This window comes from Lactuca saligna, chromosome 3, assembly GCF_052625555.1.
Source record: "Lactuca saligna cultivar CGN05327 chromosome 3, ASM5262555v1, whole genome shotgun sequence".
Classification (NCBI taxonomy): domain Eukaryota; kingdom Viridiplantae; phylum Streptophyta; class Magnoliopsida; order Asterales; family Asteraceae; genus Lactuca; species Lactuca saligna.
In genome coordinates, this window is record NC_136419.1 from 185487116 (window position 1) to 185500577 (window position 13462).

Consider the following 13462-nt stretch of genomic DNA (forward strand, 5'->3'; position numbering starts at 1 on the left):
GCCCTTCGGGCTCACCAATGCACCCGCGACATTCATGGACCTCATGAACAGGGTATGTAGGCCGATGTTCGATTGATCGGTAATTGTATTCATTGATGACATCCTGGTGTATTCGAGGACCAGAGAGAAGCACGAGGAGCATTTGAGGGAGCTCCTCGGAGTTTTGAGATCGGAGAGGCTATTCGCCAAATTCTCCAAGTGCGATTTTTGGTTACGGGAGGTCCAGTTCTTAGGGCATCTCGTTAACCAGAATGGGATATTAGTTGACCCGGCCAAGATCGAGGCTGTAATGAGTTGGGAGGTTCCAAGGTCACCCGCGGAAATCCGGAGCTTCTTAGGGCTAGCAGGCTACTATCGGAGATTTATCAGGGACTTCTCCAAAATTGTTGTGCCACTTACCAAGTTAACCCGGAAGGGTGTTACTTTCTCATGGGGTCCGGAGCAGCAGACCTCATTTGAGACCCTTCGCCAGAGATTGTGCGAAGCTCCCGTGCTTGCATTACTGTGATGCATTTCGTGGTGTACTGTGATGCATCGATATCGGGGTTAGGAGCGGTGTTGATGCAGAGAGGGCATGTGATCGTGTATGTATCGAGGCAGTTAAAGCCTAATGAGACGAGATATCCCACTCATGATCTGGAGTTGGGGGCTGTGGTTTTCGCCCTCAAGATCTGGCATCACTATCTGTATGGGGTTCGTTGTACGATATACACGGACCACAAGAGCTTGAGGTACTTGATGGATCAGCCAAATCTAAATATGCGTCAGAGGAGATGGTTGGATGTGGTAAAGGATTATGATTGCGAGATCCTGTACCACCCGGGCAAGGCTAATGTGGTAGCCGACGCCCTGAGTCGTAGGGCAGAGGGTGCCCCGATGCGAGATATTTGTTTGAGGTTGACGGTGATGACCCTGATTTTGGACACCATCCGAGGGGCTCAGGCTGAGGCTGCGAGATCAGAAAATCAGAAAAGGGAGCGGGTGGTCGGTCAGGTATCGAAATTTGTTACGGGTGGTCGGGGACTTATGACTTTTCAAGGTCGGATTTGGGTACCATTTGTAGGCGGTGCGCGTACTATCTTGATGGAGGAAGCGCATCGATCGAAATTCTCTATTCATCCCGGGGCTACTAAGATGTATTTGGACCTAAGGAAAGAGTATTGGTGGCCTTGTATGAAGAGGGATGTTGCATGGTTCGTCGAGAGGTGCCTGACTTGTCGTCAGGTTAAGGCCGAGCACCAGCGTCCGCACGGCAAATTGCAGTCGCTGGAGATTCTCAAATGGAAGTGGGAACAGATTACCATGGACTTTATCACCAAATTGCCACGAACTGCGAGGGGAGTTGATGCGATTTGGGTGATCGTGGATAGACTGACGAAGAGCGCTCATTTTCTAGCCATCAGCGAGAGCTCTTATGGGGAAAAGTTGACGGAATTATATGTGAGAGAGGTGGTATCGCGGCATGGGGTTCCGATGTCGATTGTTTCAGACCGGGATGTGCGTTTTACTTCCAGGTTTTGGAAGAAGTTTCATGAGGAGTTGGGTACGAGACTGCATTTCAGTACCGCATACCACCCGCAGACGGACGGACAGAGCGAGCGGACGATTCAGATGCTTGAGGATATGCTCCGAGCATGTGTTTTGGATTTTGGAGGGAGCTGGGACACCTATCTACCTTTAGCAGAGTTTTTGTACAACAACAGTCATCATTCGAGCATTGGTATGCCACCCTTTGAGCTGTTGTATGGGCGGAGGTGTCACACCCCCATCTGGTGGGGAGAGGTGGGGCAGCGGGTGATGGGTAGCACGGAGATTGTACTCCAGAAGACCGAGCAGATTCAACAGGTCAGGCAGAGGTTGTTGACCGTGCAAAGTCGCCAGAAGAGTTATGCGGACAGGCGTCGGTCCGAGCTCGAGTTTCAGGTTGGTGACCTTGTGCTCCTAAAGGTCTCTCCTTGGAAAGGAGTGATACGATTCAGGAAGAGGGGTAAGTTGGGACCCCGGTATATTGGACCCTTCAGGGTAATTGCTAGGGTAGGCAAGGTAGCCTACCGGTTGGATCTACCTGCTGAGTTGGGGCAGATCCATGATACCTTTCATGTCTCGCAGTTAAGGAAATATATTGCCGACGAGTCGGCAGTGGTGCCGTTAGAGGATATTCAGGAGGATGCGAGCCTGAACTACGCAGAGAGACCAGTTGCGATTGTGGATCGGAAGATCAAGGTTCTGAGGAACAAGGAAGTGCCTCTGGTACAGGTTCAATGGCAGCATCGGAAGGGATCCGAGTTGACCTGGGAACCGGAGCGGGAGATGCGGGAGCAGCATCCAGAGTTATTTCAGGAATGAGACTTCGAGGGCGAAGTCGGATTCTAGTGGGGGAGAATTGTAACATCCGGGATTTCAGGTATATTAATTATTCTTTTTATTTTGAGTTTTGTGGAAGGACTCGGCGAGTTGGTGCGTAGACTCGCCGAGTTGAGACGCGGTTTTCCACCCGGATTGATGCTCGAACTCGGCGAGTCGCCTTGGTAGAATCGGCGAGTCTGCGCTGTTTAATGAAACCCTAATTTCTCGGGTTTGAGGCCTATTTAAAGGGCCTTATGGCCATCATTTGCGCTCATTAGTCCCCAGAGTGAAACCCTAGAGCATTTGAGTGATTCAAATGAGAGAAGGAGCCATTGTTGATCTTGGAGTTGTTGTCTAGCAAGAGAAGAGGAGATCTAGCCAGGAGGAAGCAAGAGAGGGGTGGATTCTTGAAGAACTAAGGTCCAGGACATCACAACTGAGGTACCATTCGAATTCTTCCTTGTTATTGTGATGTTCATATAGATTTAGGGTTTTTGAACGCATTTGTGGCTAGATCTAGTATCCTCATAGTCCTTTGGCGAGTTATGGCTCTGAATCTGGACCCATAGAGGTCCAGAGCATCTCCTTGCCCAAGATTTATGTGCATCCATGGAGGTTTTGGGTTGGGATCAATGTATTTGAGGCTAAAACTCCATTAATGAGCTATTTGATGCTTAATGAGCACCAAGACTTGGACTTTACGTGGTCAATAAGCTTAAGGGGACTGGATCTATGAGTTACTAGAGTGGATCTGACCTTAGAAGGTTGTTTGAGGTTGTGCATGGAATGCACTCGCCGAGTCCACTCCCAGACTCGGCGAGTTGGTGCGGGTTGTTCAGTGATTACGAACCAGGGACTGAGTAACCGAGTCGGGTGAGTGACTCGGTGAGTTGGAAGAGTTTCAGAAGGATCGGGTTCCCGTAGGGACTCGGCGAGTCCACGCCAGACTCGGCGAGTCGGGTCAACCGTTGACCGTTGACCATTGACCAGGGTTGACTAGTTTGACTTTGTAGTGTTAGTCAGCCAGGGTCACGGTGGTATTAAGTAGAGTTATGCTTGTGTTGTAGGAGGACGATAGCTCGGGAGGTCGAGCACTAGTAGTTACAAGATTTTTGAGTTACCGAAATACACGAGGTGAGTCTTCTCACTATACATTACCTTGAGTAGGTATTTCGAGTTGACCAGAGGGTCTCATGTGCTATGTATGAGTTTATGTGTTGTCTTAGAGATTTCGTGCTATGTGTTATTTGTATGCTGCATGATTATATAGACCGGGCCGGAGGGCCCAACGAGCTATGACTGGACCAGAGGGTCCGATGAGCTGCGGGACTGGAGGGTCCCGCTGAGACATCTTGATCGGAGGGTCGGGTTTAGCCTTGAGTGGCATATTTGTGATATGTGGTATTTTGGGGAACTCACTAAGCATTTATGCTTACAGTTGTTGTGTTTGATGTCTCAGGTACCAGCGAGGACTGTGGGAAGGCGAAGGCTTGACTTGTACACACCCACACCGATAGAGTTTATGTTAGAGAGATCTTGGGATTTGTTTGAAAACACTGTTGTTATGCTTTTGAGATTATGATATGATAGACATTTTGTGATTTAAAAATGAAAAATTAAATTGGAAATTTTACGTTGTTACATTTTAGAGGTTGTTGCTTCTTAAGATTTATGGATTTTGCATGCATTTTTTGGGGTTGCGGGTTCCAACAACGACGTCAACGTTATTGATCAGTCGACAATATTCGACGATCTTTGGAATGGAAAAGCCCTGGATGCTCCTTTCACGGTGAATGGAAACGAATACAAATATGGGTATTATCTTACAGATGGAATATATCCTCAGTATTCCACATTCGTGAAGGCATTCCGCCACCCGATTGAAGAATGAGACAATTTTTTAAGAGAAGACAAGAAAGAGCACGTAAGGATGTGGAACGTGCTTTTGGAGTGTTGAAGGCGAAGTGGCATATAGTTGAACATGCAGCACGACCATTGGATTTAGAAACTCTACGAAATATCATGTATGCATGTATCATAATGCATAACATGGTAGTAGAAGATAAAAGGCGAAATATTGCACACTATATCCCAACGGAGTCCAGACACGTTCAGTTTTAACCAGGAACAACAGATTATTTGTATCGTGTTGTTGACATTCAGGATGCAAATAAACACAGACAACTTCGAGATGACTTGACGGATTATATCTTCTATGGTAACAATAATGATAACGAATACCGTTATATATATTTTTTAATTTAGATGTTATTTCTTTTTTTGTTTTTGGATGTTGTGTAATTTAATCTCTATGTTAATTTTAATCTTTAAAAATTATTATATGATATTTATAATTTTTAATCATTATGTTTTATTTATTATGTTATATTTAAAAAATATTTGTCTAAATTAAAAGTAAAAAATTCGAAAAAAAATTTATAAAATGGAAAAAAAAAAAAAAAAGTTGATGTCATAACAAGATACAATATGGTAACCGTTTCCCCTCTCGTTGATGATGTAACATGTGATATGGCATCAAAATAGTGTTACATCTAGTTGCCCACAGCTAATACTCTAAATTTATAATGGCCACACACAACAAATAATATGCACCGATTCAGTAGTGATACAAGATCCCATGCATGTCAGTTAATAAGATCATTATGTATGTTTCCTTAATCACGACCACATTCCAATTTGGGAAAAGTAGAGACTAGAGACACTGTAGTTTTTTTAATGGTAAGGGTGAGATGCCTTTAGAGAAAAGCTCCGACAATGCCATATTTGGAAGGAGTTTGCATGGTTTGGGTGGAGGTGGAGGTGTGGATCAATTGAATGGAAAACGGATACTTAGGGTAAATTGACTAAATTCAATATGATGTCACAACACCAATATTCTTTCTCCCCGTTTTTCCTACACCGTGAAACTGCACAATCTGAAGGTTTTCTTTTTCTTCCTTTTTTTTTTTCTACTAAACAAGATGTCACCTATATAAACCTATTACAATTAAATATCATATTGTAGTGGAATTTCTCTGATGTATAATTTCTTGTTTAGTCGTTCTCACTTAATCTTTCATTTTCTACACTTGCTTTTGGGACAGAACCAACTAGTGTGAAGTAAAAGATAAAGTTCACATTCAATTATATATTTATAACAATTAATAATGTAAAATCCAACCACTCTTGAAAGGATCCTGAAAAATCCTTTACCTTTTCATACTTTTGGTCTTTTGGATAACTTCAAAATGTGAAAGAGGAGAAAAGCTTCGTAAGTAAAGAAAAAAAAGGTCAAAATTGATGAATACTTTATCTTTAATAAATTGTAATGAATATGATGTTTTATTTGATACCGATTACAACTTGATCGCATAGAATTGTATATCAATCCAAAGGTTATTTTTTTAATGATGAAGATAAAAAGGAGATGCAAGTGTTTTAGAGAAACTAGATATAATATTTGAATCTCTGTCTCACATGTTTAACTCTAATAAAAAATATATTTTCATCATCATATATATATATATATATATATATATATATATATATATATATATATATATATATATATATATATATATATATATATATATATATATATATATATATATATATATATTAATTAAAGGACATGAGAAGTTCCAAATCAAACTTCCCCTTCTATAATTTTACAACTTTATTTTTATTATATAATATACTAATTTTAAATTCATTGGTGATCAGTAATTCTTTCTTACAGGTCAAGTTTTTTTCTTTTCTATTTTATTTATTGGGTTTCCTTTGTCACAGCCATTGTGCACAATTGCTACATGTTAGGTCTATGATACAAAATGACTACGTGTTCTATTCTGCTTCCACCTCTCACTGTTCCAATCGCAAACCGACACCTTTCACTGCTTCTAACTACAAACCGATAGCATATGATTTGTCACCGCTGAATACGCCTTCTTTCCTCCGCCGCTTCATCTCACTCCATTAATCCTTCAGTCTCACTCTTTTGGTTTCCGTCTTCCGCTTCCGCCTCCGCCTCCGCCTTTGTCGTTGAAGTTTTAGGTTCCTGAGAATCTTCGTTTCCATAGTATCCTCATGAATAAGGAGGTTGCCTCATGATTATAAGATTTTTCGTTGATTTGTTTTTATTCTTATCTTAGGTCAAGGTTACTGCTACCCAACCAATCAACGAAAGGTTTCGCACAAGCAGCATCTTCTTGCTGTATTGAACCATTTTGCTTATGATCAAATAGGAATAGGAATGCGTTTGGTGATTTTACGGAAAATTTGACTTACCTATTGAATCCCATTTTCCTCATCCTCCAAACTAATAACTTCTTTTTTGTTTTTTTAAATTAGGAAACATCGATCGACACTCCAATGTTTCTCCATTTTCGGTTCCAAATTCGAAGAATTATTCGGTCATCTTCATGACCTCTATGCTCACGCTACAAGTTATCCCTCTTTAAGTTCACCATTTTTTTTGTATCGATAATTGTATGATTATTCAATTATTGGATTTTTTGTGATTATTTTAATTTAATTTCAAATTACATTGACTATTTTTATTTTTTTATATTTTTATCACTAAACTTTCACTTTTACTTTTTTACAACCATTTTCTTTATTTTTTTTTATCATTTTCGTCTACCATATTCTTTTATTATTTATTTCTTTTGCTAAAAAAATCTTGTTGTGACTTTTCTCACATGTTTTTAATATTTTCTTAAAAGTGTTCCGTTTCTTTAATCCATTTACACTTTTGTCTCCTACTTTTCACCATTATTCTATTTTTATACTTTTTTTCTTCTATTATTAACCCGAAATGTTTTACATTCAGAATTTCGTCACATGTTTTCTACAAAGTTGCTAAATTCAATCAATTTTCTTTATTCTTTGTAATTTTCGTCTATCATATATCCTTTCTTTTTATTTATATTCTTCTACCCTTTTTTTCTAAAAAAAAAATAACCCGTACAACGCACAGACCTTTTTCTAGTTGACATCAATTGCACAGACATTGACATCAATTCAGCAAAAAGTATTTTGCCACCTTTTATTACTTTCATGAGTTTCATACGGGTTGACTTCTTAACGTGGGACTACTAGAAAGACTTTTGAGATCATGATTGTCTTCCCTTTTACAATCATTCATCCAAAACAACAAGACATTTTGTTCATACAACATTTCTTCAAACAACTTCTTTTCACCACATAACAAACAAAACCATAATAAAAAAGAAACATGACCTACGACATGGTAAAATAAAAACAAGCACAAATCACGAACATCTTTCACATAAACTAGATACCAACAATCTTATTGCAAATCCACATAACACAAATTATAGACATCATCATGAATTAAACATACATTATTAAACCATTAAACCTCCGTTTCTTAATTCAACGATAAATTACAAAAAGAAAAAAAAAAAAAAAAACTTACATATATATATAACACATAAACAACAAACTACTACTAACAATAACAATATCAAATATCAATATCATCCTACTAATTCATAACAAGAAACTAAAAACAGAAACTACTATTTCCAGTAGCTTGTTTCTTACTACCAGATGAAGAAACAGCTGTAGAACACAAATCATCATCCAATTTCGAAAACTCACTTTCACTTTTACAATCATTCAAATTATATTCATCAGGTTCTTGCCTCGATCTTTTCACCCCAATATTATTATTCACTCCAGAACTGTTTTTCATCATCGAAGGCACCTTCTGATCATTAGAGGAATTCGAAGGACACGCGACTCTTTTTTCTTTTTTCAAAAGAACTTTAGGAATACGTAGGTTTTCAAGGTCACAATTGTCATTTACAACTTCATTTGTTCCTTCACAATTGTCTTGTTTAGAAGCGGATTCTTTTTCATTCATAAGTAATATAGCTGTTGTTAAATTATCACGTGCAACTTCAATGTCTATTATGGGTTCTGGATAGTTTAACCCTAATTCGACTCCTGAAGCTTGAAGAACAGCATGTGGTGCATTCCATGGATGATGGATCCATTCGGTTGGTATTCGTGATAATTCGGGTAGCCATTGTCGTATGTATTCACCCTCGGGGTCATATTTGAATCCTTGAACCTGATTTTTTTTAAGAATTTGAATAGTTTTAGAGGTGTATATATGTATGTATATATAAAGGGTTAAATGAAAGAAATGATAAGTTACTTTTGTTGATGTGTTTATTATAGTATCATATATACTTTCGTTGTTTTGTATTAGTGTTGTGGTTTTAAAAATCTACCGAATTATAGGAATGAAACTTAAGTATATAGCAATCGTGAATGTTGTATGTAGGTTTTGCTAAGTTTGATGTGCTAATACGAAAAGGAAAATTGAAAGTATGATGCATGATGAGAAATAAATTTGAAAGTAAAATGTTGTAATAGAAAGAAATGAATGTAGGAAATAAGATGTTATAATAGAGGGAAATCTCTGATAAAGTCTTAATATTTTGTGCAAGTTTTTGTTTTAATCCCAAAATAACGAAGCAATCCTTATTTTTTTCAATAGAAAATGACAAATTAAGATTATTGTATAAAATTAGATAATCGGGACTTTTCTGTTTAAAAAATAAAAGTTGGGATTAAACCGTAAACTGACCGAAAATATTGGGACTTTATCGGAGATTTTCCTATAATAAACAAATGGATTAAATGCAATACATAGCTAAGTATTTCTAATTAACGCATTGTACTTGAAAATTTTACCCAATTATAGCAACATGATACAAATACAAAGCATTTTTTACTCTATGTAAAGTTTTTCAAGTACAATGTCCTAATAGGATAAAAAAAATTAGAGTACAATGTTATAATTGGGTAAATTTATCAAAGCATATTGCCTTAATAAGAAAAATATAGAAAATACAACGTTGTAATAAAAAGAAATGTAAGTAGGGCTAATAAAAAAATGACCAAAATGGAAGGTTGTAGGAAATAACCACCTATTCAACATTTAGCAAAATGGAATTTGCGATTTGTGGAATTGCTTTATGATTAGTCCCTTCTAAAAATAACCTTTAACATCATTATATACAATAATATGCAACTTGGTTATGAGCACCAAACTCTTGGATTTTAGACTTTGGCCACAAGTATACTTTTGGGTTCTAGACTTTGGCCACAATACTTTCATATGTTGGTAGGTTTGATCCCTGTGTAGAAAATAAATTACAAAGTTGTCCCTTTAATTTATAGAGAAGGTCCATATGTAATGTTTTTTACAGAAATGATCCACGTGTTAAACAGTACACCCTATTATATTGATCATTTTTGCGATCTACCAAAAGTAAGTAACATGCTATAACAAACAACCAACCAAACAAACAAAAGTACATTGCTATTTCTTGCATTTCGCCTGTATTTAAAAAAAGAACATACCTCGGGGCTATCAAGACGACGAAGGTCATGCCCATCTGGCAAGCTCCCAGAAATATACTGCCAACCAAGAACATCACTTTCAAGATCCGCATCCAAAAGCGTATCCCAAAAATACTTCATCCCCCATTGCCAAGGCAACAACAAACACTTGACCAAAAAACTTGCAGTAATCACCCGAATCTTATTATGAAGCCAACCCGTTGCCCAAAGCTCTCTCATACCTGCATCAACTAACGGGTACCCAGTCCGACCCTGTCTCCAAGCCTTAAAGTGCGCTTGATTAGCTTGCCATGGGAAATACTTTAAGTTTCTTAAAAGCGATCTTTCGTGAGTGAATGGGAAATTAAAACAAATGTAACGCGAATATTCTCGAAAACCGATTGATTTTAGGAAATAAGATACGGATTTTTCGCCTTCGTGGTTTTGATCTTGTGCCCATAGGATTTGCTTCATTACGACAGTGTGGAAGATTTTTTTGATGCTTAGTTCACCGTAGTGAATGTAGGGGGAGAGAATTGAAGTGGAGTTACCCGTGACTTTTAAGCGGTTTTTTGCGTAATCAAGAAGATGATTTTCTATGAATGTGTTGAGGGCTTTTTCGGCATTTATCCAACCCGGGGCCCACCCTCTTCCTAGTAATGCGTTACTTGGTTTTTCTGATTCGTCTTCTAGACCGAGTTTTTCAATTGTGCAATCTTCTACGGATCCTGTTATTAATCCATGATAGGAAAGAAAAAATAATGATTTAAATCGATTTTTTGGAAGGTTTAGTGCAAGAAATAGTAATGTATTTCCGTTTTTTGGAAGGTTAAATCAATGTTTTGGAGGGTTAAATGCAAGAAATGGTAATGTATATCCCTTTTAACACTTAATCGATTAAGCCCCTCAACTTCTTCTTTTTGAAAGATCAAACCCTTCCACTTTTTCATCTTGTTGAAACTATGTCATAGTTATTGTGTCTTTCAAATTAATTATATTCAACGAACCAAAGGTTTAATTTTTTAATCACTAAAGAAATTTGACAGGCTTATATAGACCTTAGTCGATAAAATGGTAATACTAATAAAAAAGAACAACAACTTTTTCCAACCTCAAAAGTCAAATTACATATCATCTTAAGAATAAAGCAATATGTTTATTAAAAAAAAAAAAAAAAGTTGCTGACCTGGCGCTTGCATCAATCGACATGGAGGAAGACGTATAATAGGATCATTATGCATTTTCAAGCATTTTTCCCAATACGCATTAAATGTTGTAAATGCATAGCCTTCATTATCATATACTTCCCATGGCTCATATAACATGTCAGCATTATATGTTTGAACAGGAACACCAAGCTCCCCTAGCTTTTGTTTTATATTATGATCACGAACAAGTGAAACTGGATCTATTAAAAAAAAAAAAAAGTAAAAAACCACAAATCAAATCGTTAGAAAATAATCAAGAGGGTAAAAAGAAAGGGGTAAATGCAAGAAATAGTATCCTAGTTCCATTTTTTTTCTTTCGTATAACTCAAATACAAAGATTTTTTACATAAGAAAAATAATCGAGTTTAAATTGAAAGTACAATGCTATATAATTTGGTAAATATTTTCAAAAGTATAATGTCTTGATAAGAAAAAAAATAAAAGCACAATGCTATATAGAATTGAACAAAAAGTAAGATGATTTAATAAATAAAGAAAAGAAAATATGTTTCTATTTCTTGTATTTATCCCTAAAAAGAAATTTAACATTGGGAATTGGGATTAATGAATATGCGAGAAACGTTTCACCCACTTAAATGTGGTTACTTTGTCTTCTAATTAGAAGAAGGTAGGAATCATGTTGAGAGCATCGGGATTTTTTCATTTTTCATGTACTCTAACTCAAATTACTTTACAATTTTATTCTTTTACGAGCATAAAGGTAATTTTAATTTGTGAATTTAGACTACTAATTATTACAAATGTTGAGACATACTTTAGGTCAATTCACATAGAATGAATAAATCATAAGCGTTACACTCATATATCAAGAAAAACATTTTGTGCAAAATAGGGCATTAATGCTCTATCAAATATTTAGAAAACCATAACCAACTCTAGAAGTAATTGAGTAAGAAGCATAGAAGCAATTTCCAATTTGTTCATGCATCATAAGGAATCCATTTTACATGTTTCTTGATTTCTTACTTAATAGACTTAATGGAGACATAACTATAGCATTTTATGGAATACTTGCCATAATCTAGTTGTGTTTTCAAGATTGTTTCCAAAATTAGAATCCCTTTTTGACTTTTTCAGTCAAACCATCTATTTCGAGGATGCAAATAGCAAATTGACATAGATCTAAACAACTTCGGACGAAGGAAAACTACTATATTAAAATTTCTTAAAACTATAAACATTAAATAGCTACTGGAGTTCAATAACGACAATAAATCTAGGCGAAATTGTAACTTCCGAATAACTATTTGACTTCGAAAGTCATAAGAACAAGAGCATACATACCATAGAGTTGATTATACACTACTTTAGTAGCACCAATAGCAGTGATGCATTCAATAAGAGCTGAAATAGTACTCTGAGCTTTCATCAAAACAAGATCAGCTCCAAGCGATTTCAAAGATTGTCCTAAATGGATCAATGATTGCTTCAACCACCATCGTGAAACCCGACCCGGGTAAAATTGTTGTTCTTCTTTCGGACACCATATGAACACAGGAAAAACAGAGCCATCTCTTGCTGCTTCAGCTAGGGCTGGATTATCTTCGATCCTTAGATCCCTTCGAAACCAAACAATCGTTTTCTCATTGCAACTGCTACCCATCTTTTTTTTTCCTTTAAATTCGCTTCAATTTAAATAAAATCGCATTATTTTGAAGGGTCAAACCTAATCTTGATCTTTAAATTCAATCAGGGTGAATGAATTTTAAATGATTGGAGAGGAATCCGGATGAGAAAAAGGAATTTGGGTACCCTTTTAGTGGATTTTTCTTTCAGGAAACTACGAGAAGAAGGATGATGATGGAGCATTCATTGGTTTCACATGGGCATGACTCATGAGGTGTTTGTTTGAGCAAATGGGTAGTATGGTCCTTTCGGCAAAGATATTTGGAGCCTTTTGGAAATCAGAAATAATGCTACAGAAAGATTCATGTTGATCCAGAGAAAGTAGGTGCATTAGATATTGTTTCACTAGAGAGATAAATCGGGGCCACGACAAACGTTAAACATGCTATAATATCACTTTTTTTGCTTTTTAAAGTTAGTAGAAAATGCACAAATTTACACTTACAAATAACAATGAATTGATAGTGTAATTTGAAAATAAATAGATTTAGATAAGAAATAGTAATATTATATTGTTTCTTTTTTTATATGTGATATTTTTGTTTTATTTTATTCTATTTGGTTAAAGAGAATGATAGCACCTCTAACACACTTTTATATCAGATTTTGTTAAGTTACCGGAGTATTTGTTAAAAAACTTTAGACAAGTGGGTGTGGGCTACTAATTATCGCATCCAAAATCATTGGCGAGTCTAAAATAGAAAACATTCATTAACTTTTATATATACATTTTTCTATACAAATTAAAAAAAAAAAATTATAGGTAAGGTAGATCCTAAATTTTTTTAAAATAGACCCCTAAATAATTTCTATAATAATTTTAGATAAATTAAAAAATTAGGTGGGTCTTAAGATACACCTTCCTTACATCTAATCCTTCC

At 36.4% G+C, this 13462-nt stretch overlaps 1 protein-coding gene across 1 annotated transcript; it reads right to left on the minus strand.

Annotated features, from left to right (window-relative positions):
• Positions 1-7697: 7697 nt before the first annotated feature.
• Positions 7698-12881, minus strand: CRY2 (cryptochrome 2). The gene is made up of 4 exons (XM_078986324.1): positions 12240-12881; positions 10913-11134; positions 9748-10454; positions 7698-8446 (listed from the first exon to the last, which is right to left on the minus strand). The coding sequence occupies exons 1-4, from the start codon at positions 12556-12558 to the stop codon at positions 7874-7876; spliced, it is 1821 nt and encodes a 606-aa protein (XP_078842450.1). The 5' UTR covers positions 12559-12881; the 3' UTR covers positions 7698-7873.
• Positions 12882-13462: the final 581 nt, after the last annotated feature.